Here is a 19,587-nt window from a genome sequence, read left to right as displayed (position 1 = left end):
AACTGAGGGATTGTCCCCCTACATTTTCCTGTTTTATTTCTGTGTTTTCTAAAGGACAGAGTTGCTCAACTGTAGTCTGACAAGTCACTTGATTCTGGGCTTTGGAAATATCATAGGGAAGTGTTTCATTGTCACTGTTGCTATCTATCAAAGACAAGAAAATTACAGGAAAAATGTTATTTGCAAATATAATATGCCAGCTCAAGAAAAATAGTGCCCTGGTGTCCTGGGTTCAGCTACAGCAGTCATTTTTTCTCCTTCTTAGTAGCTGGTGCAGTGCTGTGTTTTTGACTTTCAGTCTGGAACAACACTGATAACACCGATGTTTTTAGTTGTTGCTCAGTAATGTTTACTCTGACCAAGGACTTTCTCAGTCTCATGCTCTGCCAGAGAGGAGGGGAAGCCAGGAGGAAGCAGAGACAGGCCACCTGACCCAAACTGGCCAAAGGGGGCTTCCATACCACAGCACGTCATGACCAGTTTCCATACCACAGCACGTCCTGCCCAGTATATAAACTGGGGGGAGTTACCCAGAAGGCCCAGATCGCTGCTCGGGTTGGGCTGGGTATCAGTTGGTAGGTGGTGAGCGGTTGTGTCCTCTCCCCTTGTTATTCCTCTTATCATTGTTATTATTGATGGTAGCAGTAATGGTTTGTATTATACCTTAGTTACTGGAGTGCTGTTATCTCAATCCATGGGGAGTTACATTCCTTCGATTCTCCTCCCCATCCCTCTGGGAGCAGTGGGAGGAAAAAGAGGGGGAGTGAGCCAGTGGCTGCATGATTCCGAGTTACCGGCTGGGCTTAAACCATGACACCTGGTATATCCTATTATCTGTCAAGGAAGGACATTGGTCTGCTTGCCAGAGATCCTTTCTCTGGAGAAATTCCTTTGTTAGACAAGGCTACTTTCTTTTTATTGCACGTGGAGAAAGTTGCTCAGGTGACAAAATGCTCAAAGGTTTTGAATTCACAATGAAACTCCACAAGACTGTCATCCTATTCTAGAGTATGCCTTCCCTTGGAATTTTTGCCATTTGTTTTTAGATTAATATAAATCAGTTAGCCAAATTTTACATGTTTTGCACCCTCCATAAAGCCAGTAAGTCCATAATTTCAGTTTTAAATATTACTGAAGAGAAGGAAAATTACTTTGGGTTTTGGTTTTCTTCGTTGATTAGGCCAATTTATGACATTTCCTTACAATCCTATTACTGCACATGAAACATTTTGCAAAATTTAGTCTTTATTTTAGCCACTTCCGTCATACAGTAGAACTGTGTGGAAAGGTTGCACTTGATCCTAAAGGAGAAAAAAAACCACCTTTGATGAATCCTTACTGAATTACAGTTGTAGATTTAGCTGTTTGAGCAGTGTTGAGTCCTAATATCTGCTTGTACTAATAAACTTCAATTCCTCCAGAGAATTCACTTGTCCCAAAGTGGTGTACTGTAAATCTCTGCTTGATTTTTTGTATTTTTTGTTATTTTGCATAATATTATGCCATATTTAATCTAAAGGCTGTACTTTTCACTGTTTTCCCAGGATTTGCGGGCAGATATTGAGTCCCATGCTTCAGTTTATGCAAACCTACTGCAGTTAAATGAGTCGCTATTCCCAACAGCTTCCAGACATTGTGTGAAAACAATAAAAGAAAAATTTGAAGAGCTAGATAAGAGGTGGAAAGCTTTACCACAAACTGTTGATAAAAGGTTTGTGCTTCAGTATGTTTTTTACATGTTAAATGAGAGTAACCAATATTCAGATGAGGATTTTCAATACTGAAATATAGTTTTTACAGAATTACATTAAGAAAACCAAGGTTTAAAATTCATATTGAACCCTGAGCTCCCAGGAGCGGCATGTAGAAAATCCCACAGATTTATCATGCTGTCTTTTTGACATAATCTCTCACTATTTTTTGTGGTAGAAGATTTCTGTTTGAAGGAGTGTGGGGCAGGGAATGAAGTGTTTTCTCACAATTTCCTAAGTTACTTCCAAAATCTGCAATATCTTGGTTTTTTCTTCTTTTTTTTTTTTCCCTGTTACATGCTTTATCTTGTGTAAAGCCACAATATTATCTTTTTAAACCCACTTTGAAGTTTTCAGTTGCCATAAATACTCAATTGTTAGACTGCTGGGTCATGTTAGGCTCAGGAAGGCTGCCTGCTTTTTTGAAACTATATGTTATCATATATTTAGATTCAATTGCTTTGTGATGAACATACATATTTTACTGTTTGTAAAGGAACTTAAGTAATAGACCCTGGTCAATGTCATAACCTTTGAGGTGCTTTATCAATATGATAGTTTTACAATATAATGATCTTCTACATAGCATTTCCTGTTGAAAATCATGTAGAGAAATTTCTAAGGGAAATGGGAAGGTAAACGACAAGGCTTTTTCTAAGGTCAAGGTTTAGAAGCTTAATTCTGTTAGGTGCCGAGTACTCCTCTGGACACACTCCTTTGAACTGTGTTCCTTTGAGCAGACTTGACCCTCACTTTCTTCAATGAAAATTGAACATGCAGTTACTCACCCCCTGCCTAAATTAATGAGACTCTTATGTTACATGCAGTGTTGCAGATGATAGGGCAAACAGAATTGCTGTCTGAAGACTGAAGTTTAGAGTCTGTCAATATAATTCTTTTTGCTGAGACTACCCCGCCACGAGGAAAGGCTGAAGAACATAGCTTGGTTGTTTGGGGCATTTCTAACAGTTGACAGGAATAAAACAGTGGAAACAGGAAAGAGCCAAACGGGTGCTTTTAAATGTTTTGTTATTCCCCAGTTAAGAAATCAACAGGGCAATCGTCACGTTTGTAGCATAAATGAACATTTACTTCATTCCTTCCACCTGGCATTGATCTTAATGGTGTCCAGTCAGCTGTGGTTCTGATTATGAGAAGTGATTAATTTACATCAAGTGCTTTCATATTTACATCTGATATCCTATAGGATCAACTTCCTTCAATCTCTTGTTGCTGAGCATGGGCAGTTTGATGAGCTCCTGCTCAGGTTTTCAGACTGGATTAAGCAGTTTCTTGCTGAACTACAAGCCACTTCAGAGATAAGCACAGCAGATCAACAACTAGCTGCATCTCACAATAAGGTAAATTTTTGGATGTAAATATTAAAGACAGAGAAATTGTACAGTGTGTTCAGCTAAATATTCATCTAAAACTAGCATGAGGTCATATATTTGTTTGAAAACAGACATGGTGTTACAGTCACGTATTTCTGTTATTTGACCAGTTTAAAGCAAAACTGTAAAACTGAGCTGTTCTTACTGAAAAACCCTCAGTAGTACTTGGTTTAGTTTTCGTACTAAACTTGTAAGTTTAGTATAAAAATGTTTTCTGAGCTTTTGATTGGAAGAAGAAACCCAGCCCTATTTTTGTATTTTCCTATAGAACCACTCAATGGAAGTCGAAAGTAAGAAACAGCAGTTGCAGAGTCTGAAGGAACAGGTAGATAAATTGTGTTCTTTCAGCTGCCCAGAGGACCAGCAGACATTGCAGGGAAAGACTGAAGATTGCTTTCAGATCTTTCAGGAGGCAAGTCAAATAACTAGCCAAAGACAAGAGGCTCTGGATCAGCTGCAGGTATTCCTGGAACTCCATAGTGCTGCATCAAGAGTGCTCCACCAGCTGAGGCAGACAGTGGAGAAAACAGGCAATATGGATAAAGCTAAATCTGAATTACTGGAGAAGGAACTCAATGATGTAATTCAAAATCTTAAGAAGCTGGAGTCTGTTGCCATCAGCTTGGATGGCTCCCTTACTAAGGCCCAGTATCATCTAAAACACAGCATTTCTGAGCAGAGGACTTCCTGCAGGGCTGTGGTGGATAATCTGTACTTGGAACTAGAGGCAGTTCAAAACCTGCTGGGAACCAAACAGAGTGAGGCAGAAGCCCTTGGAGCTTTGCAAAGATCTTTCATGGAACATAAAGAAAAGCTCCTGAAGAGTGTTGACGATATTGAGGAAAAGGCTGACAAGGAGGGCCTGAAGGAGGCAACACTACAAGCCCTCCAGCAAAGGTAAAAGCAGTATTCATGCTTGAGATTGGTGCTTCTTCATCTGCTTTCAGTCTCTAGATTTTTTATGATGCATTGGAGGCATGTGTGAGATTTCTGCCTGGGAAAATTGCTAGGCATTCATGAGTTCATACATCTATTGAATACAATTTTGTAAGTAAGTGAGCTGTTTGGATGGAGGGAGATCATGAGCAGAACACTCAGCAAGTGCCACTAATCTTTTATTTTGAAAGAAGAGTTGAGAAAATCTTTGTCTCATAAATTTATTTTGTCCAAATGAAACATTTGGACATTTCTAATAGCTATTAGAAACCCCATATAATATAACTTTTTATACTTCTACAGAATTATGGACTGTACATGTGCTGAAGGAATATTTCCAAGTCACTGTGTGAGGTGAAGGTATATGTATATTGATATAATTGCAGAGCTGTATATGTGTCAGAAAAATTACATTCTGAGTCCAGTTGTAGCAGAAATCCAGATAACACTTTGTTCTTTGTTTTCTGAAGATATTGTAGGAAATATTAAAAAGAGGGAGCTTGGTGCATAGTAACTCTAACAGCAAGTGCTTCATTCTTATTTTGTCCCCCTTTCTCTTGCAAAAATTAGAGTTAAGTAAATTTTAAACCTGCCTTTTAACTTTTAGATTAAGGATCTTTAACCAGTTAGATGAAGAATTGAATTCTCACCAGCATGAACTCCAGTGGCTCATGGACAAAGCAAAACAAATAGCCCAAAAAGATATTACACTTGCTTCTGAGATTGACAAAGAGAAAAATCACTTAGAATCTCTGTGGGAGGATACCAAGAAAGTTATACATGAAAAGTAAGTAGATCTTAGACTTAAGGTGGCAAACAAGAAAGTTCTGTTAGTGGGGGAAAGAGACCCATTTACTTTCATTTAATATGTTCTTGTCATATTAATGCCAATAAAACCCAGGGCTTCTATGTTAATTACTGAGTAGAAGATAAAACACAGTATAAACCAGGATACTTGTGATTATACTATTAATAAAGCCACAGACAGGTCCTCAGGACAGTGCTTAGAGATAAACTGGGATTTTAGTTGCGTGTTATTATTTACTCTCCTAAAAGATAAAGTATGTATCCATTGATATACATACTCCCCTAGCATGTATTTTCCTTCTCTGTTGAATACGTGTTTCTGACAACCCTATATTCAGTGGTCCTAAATCATTCTTAGGTTTCAGTCTGCCTGTCTGCCCAAGCGACCATGCTTATAACAATCATCAATGTATAATCAGTGATATGATAATTTTGTATATCAATCAAAGTTGATAAAGAACTAAAGAAACTAAAGAAAGCTTTATCTTACCCTTTTTTTTTGTCTTAGCTCTCTCTTTGTCATCTTTAAAGAAAATTTCAAATGTTCTTTTTAAAATTTGTATGGTAACATTGAGTGCTAGATTCATTCAGCACTACATAATCCTCAATGTATATAAATTTTGCCTGTTTACTTGGGCTTCTATTTACACATACAAACAAACAAACAAAAAAAGACCAAAAATATGTGTTAAAGGAACAAGTTGAAAAAATGAGCTGTGAGTACCAGCATCATTACAATGTGTTTTCCAGTCAGTAAGATGCTAAATTTAGGAAGTGAGAAGCTTGAACTCCAGTATCAGTCTCTCTTTTGCTCGAGTCTGTTGCTTTGATATCTGATATCTATGTGATGGCTATCTATGTACTGGCTCTTCAGTGAAGTGTTTTGTGTTGTATGGACCCACAGTGATTTGTAAAACCTAAATATTAATATTTTCTTAGCTGCTCAAAACATATTTAGCACTGCATCTCATTTTCCCATGCTGAATCTCTACATTATATTCTCTTTCCTTCAGAAACATGACAGTAAATGATTCTAACACAGCCTTTTCACATTACAGAAAGGAGCAGTCCTACATTCTTATTGATCTGATGAAGGAATATCAGAGCTTGAAGTCAACAGTAATGAAAGTCATAGACAGTGCGGACAGTGCTTCTATGATCAAATCCATTTGGAAGGATCGTGAAGACATCAAGCGAACTTTATCAAAGGTAATTACATGTATCTTCATTTGAGGTATTTAAAGGATTTAGATGGGGTTTTTGATGTTCAAAGTTGCCCTTTAGCTGTGTTTTAAGTTCCTTGAATCTACTGTCAAATCTTGTCATACTGACATTCAGGGTTTAAACAGTACAGATTCTGATGAGGAAAAAATACAGTCCTTTTTAAGCATTTGGCGAGATCCATTAATGTGTTTTTGATGGTTGCTATTTATGGTTTTAACACCTAGAAATGCAAAATGTTAATTTATGTGGAAAGCATAAGTTATCTGCTCTTTATATAAAATATACTGAGAATATATTCCTATCATAGTATAAGGGGATATTTCCAGTCAACATACTTTAATGTTTTTTTCATATCCTGTAATTTTTTTAATAGAATAAAGTCAATAAAAGAAGCATTATGTCTGTTTCTTTCTCTAAGATGACTTATGCCATGAGGTACAGTGTTGATACTGACCATTGAGCCATTGAGATAAGGAATTTGAATCTTTGCACTCCGTTAATTTCATTGGTATTTCTAACATTCTAAATTCTGCTATCCATCAGCCTGTCAGGAAAATCAGTTCTGAGTTATATTCTTTCTGTTCATTCAGAGGGTAATTTCATTTGGAAGCCTACTAAGCTCTTCATTAAAAATTCTTCAGTGAGATCTGTATAAACCTCATTCTAAACTGTGTTTATTTATGGTATTTTTTTAACAGATATTTTAACTCGAACTGAAAGCCAGATCAGAGCACAACAATCTAACAAAGAAATGCATGTAACTTCCATATGATTCCTCTCCTTAATGTGAGCCTTGGAGAGTGGAGAACTCTCTGCTGCAATACTCGTCACATCTAGGCTCAAAGAAGTTGGAGCAGAATAAATAAGTTGCACAGCTTCTACCATAACAGAGCAAGCATGGCCACATGGCCTTACTGCATCCAGATTAGTAGTTTATCTCTAATGCTGATCACTAATACTTCTTAAAGAAAAAATTATGAGGTGCTTACTGTGATCCTTTCTCAGTGTGTTGTTACATCTTCAGTGACAGTGTTTTAAAGATTTCCCTACCTTTCTCTGAAGATACTGCCCAATTTCTTTCTGAACACATCTGTTCAGAAAGATTTTTGTTTTGAAAAAAAAAAGAAAAAAAAATTTTCCAGACTATCTAGGAGTGACAGATTTTACAATTTTAAATTTTGTTTGCAACACCCTCTGTTTATCCTGCCGTAATTCCAGAACTGACTTTAGATACTAGGTAGTCAATGATGGGTTCTTATTATTCAATTTTAGACACATAGAGTCTGAAGAATAGAAATAATCATCATACTTTTTAAAAACATGTCGTATGTCCTAAATATAACTGGTTACCAAGTGGCAAAAATTCAGAATTAATTATTCCCGCTTGCTTTATTTATTTATAAAAATCATACTATTTGATTATGCTCATGAGAAAATCATGTCAATTGCTCTGCTTTTTGTGGCATGAGAGGGTATGCTGAATGAGAATTATCAAATGCATAACATGTACCACAGGGCTAGGAATGGGTGCCTGGAGAACTGGATTTTTCTTTCTTTCTTCAAGGCTTAATTAAACAAGCAAATATTTATGTTCACAGCATGAAGCTGCCAAGAATGATCTGAGTGATAAACAAAAAGAGCTGGATACTTTCACCAATAAAGGAAAACATTTGTTAGCAGAATTGAAAAGAGTACATAGCTGCGACTCCACTGCGGTAAAAACAGACATGAACTGTATGGTGGACAAATGGCTAGATGTAAGAGTCTGGTATTTATACAATGAATACAGTTTTTAAGTTGGGCTAAGGTTACAGTATTAGTATTTTCTTAGGATCTTAGAGTACAGTTGTTTACTACAGTTTACTTTGAAGTATATATCTCAAAAGGTTAATCATAGGGATTTGGCATCCATTGTACATGCAAGTTGTGACATCAATTTGATAGATTTAAAACAAAGTCTTATAATAATGTATGAACATTACTAGTATAAATTTGCTCAGTGCACCCTTCTGTGTATAAATTTGGATTGGATTCTCACCAAATATTACTTTACTTTACTAAAGTATTTACAAAGTATTACTTTACTAAAGTAAATTGGACTAAAATTAGGCAGTAAATTGTATTAAGATACACTGTAAAAGATATATGTTGAGAAAGACATTATAGCAGAGAAACGTAATACAAAAGCTAATATTTTATATTTTCATATTTATACAGTTTTATTAACAAATTCCTACCTTACATAAGAAAGATAAATCTAGTTGTTTTTAAAGATGAAGTTTATTTGAACATAAAACCCTTTCCCAGTAAAAAATACACAAGTTTTTAGAAACATTCACATATGATTTTTGTTCATTTTATGATCTGGGTAACTAAATTGAAATTAGAATTCAAAACTTAGACCTAAGTCTATGAAAATTATTTTGCCTAGACATACTAATCATTTTTTATGCATTTGTCTTACAACTGGCCGCAAAATAAAGAAATCTAAAGTTAATTTATGAATGGTATTGATGCATCTCTCCTGAAAGGTGTCTGAAAGAATTGAAGACAACATTGACCGTCTGAGTGTAAGCGTGTCTCTGTGGGATGACATCCTCAAAACTGGAGATGAAATGGATGTATGGTGCAATAAATCCATTTCTCAGCTGAATGAAGTCATCAGCAAGCTAAGTAACAGTCAGAGATTGGAGGTCCTCCTGAAAGACTTCCAGGTGCTTACCCATAAATCAGTGATAAAAATGTTCTAGACAAAAATCTCAAGTGGTATCAGGCACATAGATAAGGCTGTGTTGTTGTAGACCACCATATCCCCTGTTCAAGCAGTGTTACCACTAATCCAATGGCTAGCTGACAGTATTCCAGTCCTTTTTTGAAACCATTTACTTCTGATAGAAACAAGAACAGCACATTTCTTGCTAAATCTAAGCTCCACAGTTATTTTGGCTCTAGCAGTATGTGATAACATGTTCTTACAAGCACAAAAATTAGCACAAAAATTTCAAAAAGCATGGCATTGGACTGAATTGTTCCATGAGAAACTAATGAAAATTTTAGACAACTTCAGCTGAAGTTAAGCAAAAAATCAGTACTTTCTGATATCTACTGTCCAATCTTTTAATTGGAGTGATCTGTCTGAATTTTTTAGAAAAACAAGTTTGGGTAATAGGATAAAAACACCAATTACTTGCCTAATACTGAAGAACTACAATTATATAAATGATTATTTTCTCTCTCACTTTGCTATTAGGTTTTTTTAAGTTATTAAAAAAATTATTAAAACTTACTAAAATAATTATTAAAAATAATTTAATAATAAATTGAATATTTCTTTATAACTGTGATCTATATGACTATAATAACTACAAGGTCCAGAAATGTCAGTGCATATATAGCAGAACTTTCTAGTTCCCTTTTGAGGTTAAAATTTATTTTTGTGTTTAATTTTTTTTCTGAGAGCTCACTTCCTTGTAATAAAAACCAGAGAGCAGAAGTATTATATGCTGCATACCATTAAGTGGAACCTAACAACCACAGCAGATTTTTCCAGTCAAATAAACAATTACATTCCCATCTTTATTCATTTGGTTTTAAGGAATAGAAGCTGTTAGTTCACTTTGAATGTTAAAAATGTGTGTAGTTATTTTAATAGAGGGAAGAAAAATCCCTGAACTATGGCTAATAAAGGAAAAGAGATGGTAGATTTTTAGGGAAGAAAACCTGTGCAAAAACAGTGTTGCTAAACTTTTTTTACATTTTCTGTCATTTTTGCAATTGATGGAGCATCCTTCTGAAAGTCTAAAACCTTCTTGTAGTTTGGCATGCAACTTTGACCACATCTCTTTTACAGTCTGAAATCAAGGATAAAGAGCTGAAGTTGGAGCAGCTTAGTTCCAAAATTTCAGATCTCAAAGAACTGATCCATAGTCAAGAGCCTCCTGCAGATCTCCAGGTAAAATAAAGATACTGGTAATCACAGACTGTGCTCAAATAACTAAGAAATTCCTCCTGAAATTTCTTTCTCCTGTACTGACCTTTTCTTTTAAGGTGACAAATGCTAATACATTATTTATGTATATCATAACTATTCTTTCTTCATGTTTCTTTAGTTAACATTTCTTTCTGAAAAAATGTATGCTTTTTATGGAGCTATTTGCGTTTAGACCTTGTTCTGTATATATGGCAAATTATATGGCAACTGCTTAATTTTTCAGAAGTGGATAATAACTTCAACAGTTTGAAGTCTGGATTTTGTGAATTAGTATCCTTTCTTTGGATTATGATATATCTAAAACTTAATCCTGAATGGTTGATGTTTTATTTATCTAAGTATCTTTAATTATAGATGTAAGGAGAGCAAAATGATTGTTGTGTGTCACTTTCCTATATTCTATTTTTTCAATAAACATTCGCCATAATAAATGCTTTAAATACCTAACATTTTGCTTTTAGTTTATAGAATCAGATTTGAGGCAGAAGCTGGAACATGCCAAAGAAATGTCAGAGACAGCAAAAGAGAATCTGAAAGATTTTAGTACTCAGAAGATGCAGTTACAGAAGTTTATTGATCAGATGACAGAATGGTTAACAGAAGTGGAAGAGACACTGTTATGCTGTGCACGTAACCTGGATCCTGAAGCTCTAAATAAAGTGAAGGTTGGTGCTGAAGAAAATGAATATGCTTTTTCTTATGCAGCGATCTTTGTTTTTTAGCAGAGTTTTGCTAAACATTATACTTAATTTTCATTTAATAATATACATCCTGCACAGCTGCTAAAATCTTAGCAGATAGTGCAGTGATACTCTTGAATAAGTTCTACCAACGAACTAAAGTTCTGATATATTTGTTAATTTGTTAATTGATTTTTTTCTGATTTGATACAAAACTTTTCAAACATTATAATGAATATTATAGTCTTTGTTGTGACAAGAACTGGTTTTATTACATTGAACTCTTCAGTCATTACTTCAGCATGTTTACAAGTCCACTTACTCCTTTGCAATACAGGTCATGAATGTGTAATTTATCATACTAAAAAGACCCCAGGCTGAGCTCAATTTTAACACAAACTTTTAGCTCTGAAGTCTTCCTTAGTCTTTAGCACTTTTCTTATCTACATCCTAGAGCTCTCTTGACTGCATACAATTATGCTCATCATAACATGACAAAATACATGGATGTTTTTTAAGTGTGAGCACATGTTAATGACCATCTACTGCCAATTTAGTTTTCAAACAAACGTTCCTCTCCAGTCAGATGAAAACTCCCTTTCACTCTGAAATCCCACCAAATGCCAGTGTCCTATTGCATCTCATATCTACATTCAGACTTAGCTTAAAATAACTATTGCTCTTCAATATGCCTTGAAATTTGTTTATTAATAGAGTAGTAAAGCATGAGAAATAGGACTTCTCTCATTTCTGTGATGGCTCTTCAGTTTCAAGAATTCATCTCACTTGAAAAATCTAGGAAATGTGCACCAGTAGTTCTTCCCTTCATTGTGTCTAGGCCTTGCAATAGACCATAGGAGGGAAGACCATATGGGAAGAGGAGGAATGCTTGAGAAAAAGAGATGGCTCTTCTCTTTCTTCACAAACATCATATTTGTGTTTTAACTTCATTTTCAGGAAACACAAAAAAACCTTCAGCTTCAGCAAAGCCGCATTGACTCGACCCGTGAGAACCTCAACAGTCTGTGTCGCAAATACCATTCTGTAGAGCTGGAAGCTCTTGGTGGCACTGTAACTTCATTAATAACGAAATATGAAGCCGTAAATCTGCTCTGTTGCAGAACACAGGCCAGCATGCAAGAGTCCTTGGAAAAACATTTCCTCGGTGAGTCTTCAGTCTTACTAATATGAACCGTTAGCCCACAGCCATGAATCATTCTGGAATCTGTCAGAGTTTCCAGTGATGTCACTGCAATTGCGACTTTATTTTTGTATGGAGCCTTTCAAAAGTCCTGTTACCAAATATTTATTTGGTAACTGCTATGAAACAAAGTATTTTACAAAACCAGAATTCAACTTTAACCATGTAATATGCATGAAAGGCAAGCTTAGTTCCACCTCTCTTCACTCTTATTATGTACCTCTATTGCACAGATACACTGTGTATTTCACATAAAGAGATTTATGTAACCAAATGGAAATGCTTATAGTTTAAATGTCCCCAGCTGGAGTATTTCTTGGGATCCCTGGATAGTCCATGGAGAGAAGTAGGCAATTTTGAATCTTATATATTAAGGTAGTAACCCAGATACTATCTATACATTAAATTGGGGCATATATAGTAGACTGAGAATGCTTATCTTTTCCCATTAACTATAAAGAGAAGCTACTGTAACTGTTCAAATTTGGGTGTTTACAGTGGAAACATCTAACTTTTTGTGAAATGAATCCCATTCGCCAAGGTCATTAAAGCCAGTGAGACTCATCCTTTTAACTTTCACATGCTGTTCCTGAAGAATAAAAGAACTGTAGAAGACAGCTGTATAGTGTTGTGGATAATGCTGCTTCTTAAAAAATATTCTGTTCTCTATACTTTTTTATTAAATAAGATTCAATGCAAGAATTCCAGGAATGGTTTTCTGGTGTGAAGGCTGCAGTAAAAGAATCAGCTGATAGGTCTGGAGACAGCAAAGCCATAGAGGCAAAGCTACATGACTTGCAGGTATAGTGAACAAATTAAAAAATATTAATTAGCAATTTAACTATATTTGTTCAATTATATCTTAAAATAATTGGTAGATAATATAGTATTTATTGATTTTGTTTCCAAAACAGTAATGCAAGAATTGGTTTGAGACAGCAATATGTACTGTAGAGGGCATACAGTGGAAACTGTTGAATGTTCTGAGAGATCAGAATTTAATTTCTGGAAGGTTTATGTGTAACTAAACTATTCCTGTTTCTGTTTTTCAATCTTTTCTTTTGGTTTTTTTTTGCCTTCTTTCTCTTCTTTTCCTATTTTTTCTTATACTATTGCTTATTCAGTCTTTCAGATTATTACTGTCATGTCAAAGCTATGCAGGTTTTTGATACATCAGAATGTAAATAGCAAACACCTACTGCAAAGAACCCTAATTCTTGAAATGTATAACATCTTCAGGACATAAGTAAACTATCCAGACAAAGACAGGACTACCTGGGGACCAAATAGGAAAATTGAGCTTTGTGTATTGTAACACCACTTAATAATTTTTCAGTTGAACTATCTGCTTAGACTTTTTTCCATAGCTAGATATGTCTCATCTTCTTGGGGAAAACTGACCACTTCTAATAGAAATATTACTTATCTTTATTTATTAAATCTAGTTGTGCATGTTTAAATTATATTCTTTTATTACGCAGAGTGTTCTGGATTCTGTTAGTGAGGGACAGAACAAGTTAGATGCTGCCTGCAAAGAAGGAGAAAGTTTGTCTGCTTGCTTACCCAAACCAGTTGTGAGCCATATTCAAGAGCAAATAGCAAAGTCTAACCAGAACTTCCAAGAATTCCTCAACCAGTGTCTGAATGATAAGAAGTCCCTGGAAGCTTGTGCTTCACACCTGGAAAGGTGAGTGATATCCGCAGTTACAGGTGGACTGCATGAGATAGATTGTCTGGCTACAGAAATACAGGGAACAATTCGAAATTATTTCCAGTTACCCTGGTCCTGTTTGCTTTTTTCTTTGCAAATGTTTAAGAGAGAATAAAGTTCTCTGATAAAAACATGGCAGCCCTTGGAGATCTTGATCCAAGGGTATTAATTTGGTTAAATAATGGCAGGTCAGGATCATATATGCAGATCTGCATAGCTCATGCAATTCCAAAGCAGCAGTTGGATTCTCAGTAATTTAAATGCAATTGCCTGGAAGGAAAAGGTGTGATGAATTTTCAGGTTCTAACCTGGATTTTGAAGATAGTATGCTTTTTACACAGCTTGTGTCTGTCCTGTCCCATTCCACATAGACTTATTTCCTAAGGAGCTAATAAGAAAACTCTGTTAAATTATTACTTGAGACTTGACTTTTGGGAGTTTGAATATTTTTAGATCTAATTAGAATCAAAACTGCTGCTAATTGAAAGCAAAGTTAGTGTAGCAGTAATGGGTAAAACAGCAAGATGAGATGGTGTGCCTTCATGTGAGGAAAACGTTTTAAAACTTAAGGGCCAGAACTTGTTTTGCTGAGTTCTGAGTGCTTGAGATTCCAGTTATGTTCTGTTGGAGAAATCAAAAGCACAACGTTTAAGGTGTTGTAAGTGTCAATACTGAGTAAAAGCCCACTTTTACCCATTTTTTAAATTTAACTAAATCATTATAAGGATTTGGAAAAAGATTTATTTTCGTTTGCCTTTACTGAACCTAATAATAAATAAAAGCACTGTCACTTTAAATTTTGGAGGCTTCTGTTCTCTCTGTAGTTCCCATGATTTTGCTGAACATTTTTAGAGAGTTGCTGAATATTTTTAGATTAGTAGTCACTGTGGAATTACGTTTTGTGTACAACTCTTATTCTTGAAGGACAAAATTGATACCTAGCTTGGTTTTCCTGGTCTTGTGGATATTGAAAGAACTTAGTCAACTTCTACTAACTTCACTCCACCTGAGAAAAAAAATTAAGGGAGTATTTATCTGTTCTATAGCTTTGAAGATCAGCACAAGAAACTTGGCTTGTGGATACGTGACATGGAAGAAAGAATAAGCACAGAAGCATTAGGAGAGAACAAACAGCTTATTCCTGAGAAGAAAAAGGAGGTGCATAAAGTTGAAAAGTTCCTGGAAGAGTTACTGAATTCAAGGTAGTATGAAACACATTTCCTAAAATACTCTCACTTTTTCCCCTGTTAAAGCAACAGTGAAACTAAACTGTTGGGTTAAAGCGTGTTTGTGAAAGATAAAGGTGTAGCAACATGCTCCATGAAAAGAGGCTGAATCCAGATACTTCCAGCTTTAAGGAAACTGGAATTTGTAGCCAAATCCAAAATTCAATGATGATACTTATTAAGAAAAGCTTACCTTAATGCATGGATAAATGGAAACTGAAAAACATAATTTAAAAAAAAAAATCTTAAAAATATTGATTGTAAAACCAGTAGTAAAAATGGCACTTATCATTATATCTGTTTTAGGGGTTTTTTTCTGTCCTGCAACACTCAGATTCAACCAGGTTAGCGCAAACCCCTTTCACATATAGCTAACTTTATAAAAGAGCTCAAATAACATCCACATTGGCTGTGAAATCTTCCCAGAACTCAGACTTAGCCAACAGATGATGAAGTAATTGCCTTTTTTAGCGCACAGTGGTTTTCAAATTCTTTTTTTTATTATTAGATTGGTGAAGACAGAACATAAATAGTAGTCAGTTGTTCAAGCCACACAGCATGTTAAAAGGAAACACCCAGTCACTACCTATCCCCTGGAGACTGATGCAAGATATTTTGGTCTGATGGAAATTCCCTGTAATCACAGGGAATCGGGAAGGCTGATCCAGTAGATTGAAATTAATTGAGTCTTATAAACCCTTGTTTTTTAATTCCTTTTACCGATCCCTGTACTAAACCCTAGAGTCCGTGTCTAATCCTGGACAAATGGCCTGACCTTTCCATTATGCCTTCCTACCTGACAAAGACTATGGAGTTCTCAGAAGCTTTAGCAGGTACAAAAAGGTAGTAGTTCATATAGAATTGGAAAGTCTGACAGCTGAAAAGAAAATTAAGTTAGTTTGTAATTTAAATGTGCAACACAAAGATTTCAGTGTGAACATTTTGAGTGCCAAAATCTGCAAGAAATGGCACTGTACATAGGTAAAGATATTAATCAACACACACTGCTTTTATTTCCTTTCAGTTTCTCCTAGCCGATTTTTCTGGTAACTATGAACTCATAGGTGATTGTGTGAGCAACATTCATAATTTCTGGTAGTTGCTATAGCAATATCATACGCTTTCTGAAGCTGATTTTGAGTTTCATTATTTTCTTTCAGGGAATCTTTTGATAAGCTGTCCCAAATGGCACAGACTTTAAATGAAGAAGGCCATGGTGAAGGGAGGGAAGTGCGCCTAGCTTCTCAGCATCTCACCAATTATCAAAACATGGTCAAAACTGTCAAGAAGAAGCTACAAATGTGTCAGCTTGCACTCCAAGAGCATCTCACTCTAGAGGAGGCATTGCAGAGTATGTGGTTATGGCTAAAAGAAATTCAAGATAAACTGGCATCATCAGAGAGCACTCTTGGTAGCAAAGACACACTAGAGAGACGGCTGACACAAATTCAGGTAAAGAAGGATACAAGAGATTAATCATCAAGATTAATATTGGGTGTGGGTCACATTAGTGGAAAAGGAATGGTTTGGTATTTTATTCTTACTATGGTTATGAAGGAGAGGATCAGAATTTAAGGTGATCTTGACAAATTGGGACGTGCAGGATGAAAAACAGGATGAGTTTAATATAGACAGATGCCAGGTACTGCATTAATAGAGAATAATGAACTATGAAAATGTGTATTCAGATCCAAAAAAGCTTCCTTATGGAGAGGAAGCCTTGGAATAATTGACACAGCGAGACTGTAACATATCCGTCACAGGTGGTCTTCAAGAACAGGTTAGATAAACATCCTAATAGGAAGGTCATCAGTGTAGGAGATCCCTCCATGGGCTTTCTTGAGACTTCTTCTAGCTATGTTGTGCTGTTTTTCTGTGCAGTGCCTAGCCTACTCATTAAAGACTGCAATGCGAGCAATCTCTTAGGATGTCCAATGCAGTGAAACGCCTGTGTACCTGTGAGGAAAAACTGCTGGATCACTTCCACATAGCAAGGAACAGGCACTTAAAGGAAAAGGTGTCTAGGAATTCATGTTGGGTATGCCTGTCAAGGATAAATAAGCTCAAAGAAGATGGTGTCCACCTTTGCAAAAATAACAGCTTTCACTTCTCACTTAAATTTGGTATTTTGACTTATTTTGCCTCACAGGAGATCCTCTTACTCAAAGGTGATGGTGAAGTTAAGCTGAACATGGCCATTGGCAAAGGAGAACAAGCTCTTAAAAGCAGCAGTGAGGAAGGACAAAAGGTGATACAAACTGAGCTACAGACGCTGAAGGATGTATGGAATGACATCATCAGCACCTCAGTGAACTGGCAGAGGTAAAACTCCCCGGAAAACACAGGTCAAACCCTGCCATCTTTGCATATGAAGAGTGGTACCTTACAGCACATAGGAATCAGTTAATTCATTACTAGTATGTGAAGGGAAAGTTGCATTATCAGAGAGAATCAAAATTGCCTGAAAAAATACATACTTCCATAAAACAGATGAGTTGATCCTATCAGATGAATCGAATTTCATATGGATGGTACTTGATGGTAATTTTAAAATAGAAATTGTAGAAATTCATACAGAGAAAAATCTAGAAAGGCCTTTTTGGATTATTGAACATGTACTTGGGCAGGACCAAGAACATGTGACAGATATTTATCTACCTGTTCCTTACAAAACTCTAGGAAGGTTTCTCAATTCTGTCTTTCATTATGTTTTTTTAATTAAAAATAAAAAAAAATTTTAAAAATCCCAATATCTACTCCAAATAATCTTTCTTGCATATTAAGCTGATTTCCTCTTGTCTTTAGATTAGGTTAGACCATTATGTTTTGAATAAAATCCTCACAAACTCATGTCTATCATTACATCCAGTGGAACGAGAATTACATTCCTCAGTGCAAATCCCCAAGAAATATGGTAATCTGCTAGGAGAAGAGAATATTTCTTAAAAATTGTAAATGGGACTATATACAATTGATTTGTTCTTCCAGAACTCACCAGAATGTCTCTTAGTTGTCAATAACTTCATAGGCTGCTGTGAATTTTGACTCCAATCATAAAGAACTACAGAAATGCTCTGTAGTTTACTTTGGTGAACAGACACTAGTCTATGATTCTATGTCCTTTTCATTAGTCTGAGACGGACAGATTGCTCATGTAATCTGTAACAGGGAAGCAGTTGTACCCAGCTGATGTAGTAGCCCCCCAAACCCCAGGAATTATAGACTAACTTGGATGTAAATTGACATAGAAAACTGAAGCAAGATGGAGGAAAAAGCATATTCTAAACATATTATACATGGCTAGAGGCAGTGTAACATTAAGCTATAAGAAGGGTCTTTTTTTTTTTTTTCTCCAGACTAATCAGAAGTTCTTATCTGTGCTGTATATGTTTCTTTTAATGTAAGCTGCCTAGATTCTGTCATTAGCCAGTGGAATGAATTTCTGGAAAGGAAAAACCAGCTGGAGCAGTGGTTAGAGAAAATGGATCACAAAGTGGAACAGCCTTTAGAACCACAGATTGGTCTGAAGGAGAAGTTTGCTCAGCTGGACCACTTCCAGGCTATTTTTTCTGAGATAGAGAATCACACTAGTGATTTACAGCAACTCGTCAAAAAGGCTGTGGAACTGTATGAAAAAACAGAGGATGAGTCTTTTGGAGAAGCAACTCAAGAAGAACTAAAAACACAGTTTAATGACATCACAACTGTAGCCAAGGTAAGATAAAGGCAAAGATCTCCATTTCAAGTAAGTAAAATGTTTAGACATCTGTATATATAGCAAAAGTTTTTGGTTTTATAATTTTTTAGTAACGAAAGGATTGACTGTGTTTGAATAATCTTGCCTTTTGTTCTGGTTCAGTCTAACAAAAAGTTGGAAACAGTTTATTACAATTGGAATTGCATTCGAATGCAAAAAAAGGTATTGGGAATTGAAATTTGTATGGTTCTGGTTTTTGAGAAGTGAAGGGCATATATTTTATTCCTAGTTTCATATATACAACATATACAACAGTATTTCTGACATCTTTCCAGATTTATTTTCATCTATTTATTTTTCATTCATTCCTAGTATTTTTTTTTTTTCATTTACCTAGAAAGGAAAGAATGGAAGGGCAATGCTTCCCTGAGCAGAAAGATATATTGTCAGAAAGATAAAACTGTCAGAGAGATATATGCCCATATTTTGTGATGTTTCAAGCCACTAAGCACTGCACATGCTACACAGGTACTTTGGTTGGTTTCTAAGGAAAAGATACATGAGGTCATTGAATCTTCTGCTAACCAGATCATGACAATGACAAGAGCTGAGTTACAATCTCCACCTTTTCAGCTAATAGGAAAGTTTGCACCTGGAAAAGGCCCCATGATAAAAGGCTAAGCTGAGACTGAAGTAGGCATTATAATCTCTTGGAAGTCTGATTCAGGTTTCCATGTATTGGGAATAGCGCTGATGGCCTGTAGGTAGTTCCTCCATAGTATATATAAAAAAAAGTACCAAAGTAAAAATTAGTGGAAGATCTAAAAAACTACCTGTTGGGAAAAGTGTTAAATCTAGGGCATATGAATTCTGTAATTATCATTTATTCAAACACTCTCTTCTTTTCATGATGAACTTTTGCTCTCTTTTTTTTTTTTTTACTGTGTCGTGGTTCAAGCCCAGCCGGCA

At 35.6% G+C, this 19,587-nt stretch overlaps 1 protein-coding gene across 1 annotated transcript in view; it reads left to right on the top strand.

Moving 5' to 3' along the window:
• LOC104410412 (nesprin-1-like) overlaps nt 1-18,636 on the top strand; it is a gene marked incomplete at its 3' end in the record, with an annotated part of 123,053 nt that extends 104,417 nt beyond the window's left edge. Inside the window, exons 36-51 of the mRNA XM_010020561.1 lie at nt 1,545-1,711; nt 2,959-3,112; nt 3,414-4,042; nt 4,689-4,868; nt 5,947-6,097; nt 7,711-7,869; nt 8,644-8,826; nt 9,963-10,064; nt 10,565-10,768; nt 11,741-11,948; nt 12,673-12,785; nt 13,466-13,671; nt 14,742-14,897; nt 16,082-16,373; nt 17,071-17,243; nt 18,327-18,636. Coding sequence (XP_010018863.1) covers nt 1,545-1,711; nt 2,959-3,112; nt 3,414-4,042; nt 4,689-4,868; nt 5,947-6,097; nt 7,711-7,869; nt 8,644-8,826; nt 9,963-10,064; nt 10,565-10,768; nt 11,741-11,948; nt 12,673-12,785; nt 13,466-13,671; nt 14,742-14,897; nt 16,082-16,373; nt 17,071-17,243; nt 18,327-18,636 — 3,387 coding nt within the window. The remainder of the gene's footprint in view (nt 1-1,544; nt 1,712-2,958; nt 3,113-3,413; nt 4,043-4,688; nt 4,869-5,946; nt 6,098-7,710; nt 7,870-8,643; nt 8,827-9,962; nt 10,065-10,564; nt 10,769-11,740; nt 11,949-12,672; nt 12,786-13,465; nt 13,672-14,741; nt 14,898-16,081; nt 16,374-17,070; nt 17,244-18,326) is intronic.
• Nucleotides 18,637-19,587: the final 951 nt, after the last annotated feature.

The sequence above is a fragment of the Nestor notabilis genome, unplaced genomic scaffold (assembly GCF_000696875.1).
Source record: "Nestor notabilis isolate BGI_N333 unplaced genomic scaffold, ASM69687v1 scaffold15418, whole genome shotgun sequence".
Lineage (NCBI taxonomy): Eukaryota > Metazoa > Chordata > Aves > Psittaciformes > Psittacidae > Nestor > Nestor notabilis.
Note: the sequence above shows the minus strand (reverse complement) of the source record. Positions and strands in the feature narration are given on the sequence as shown.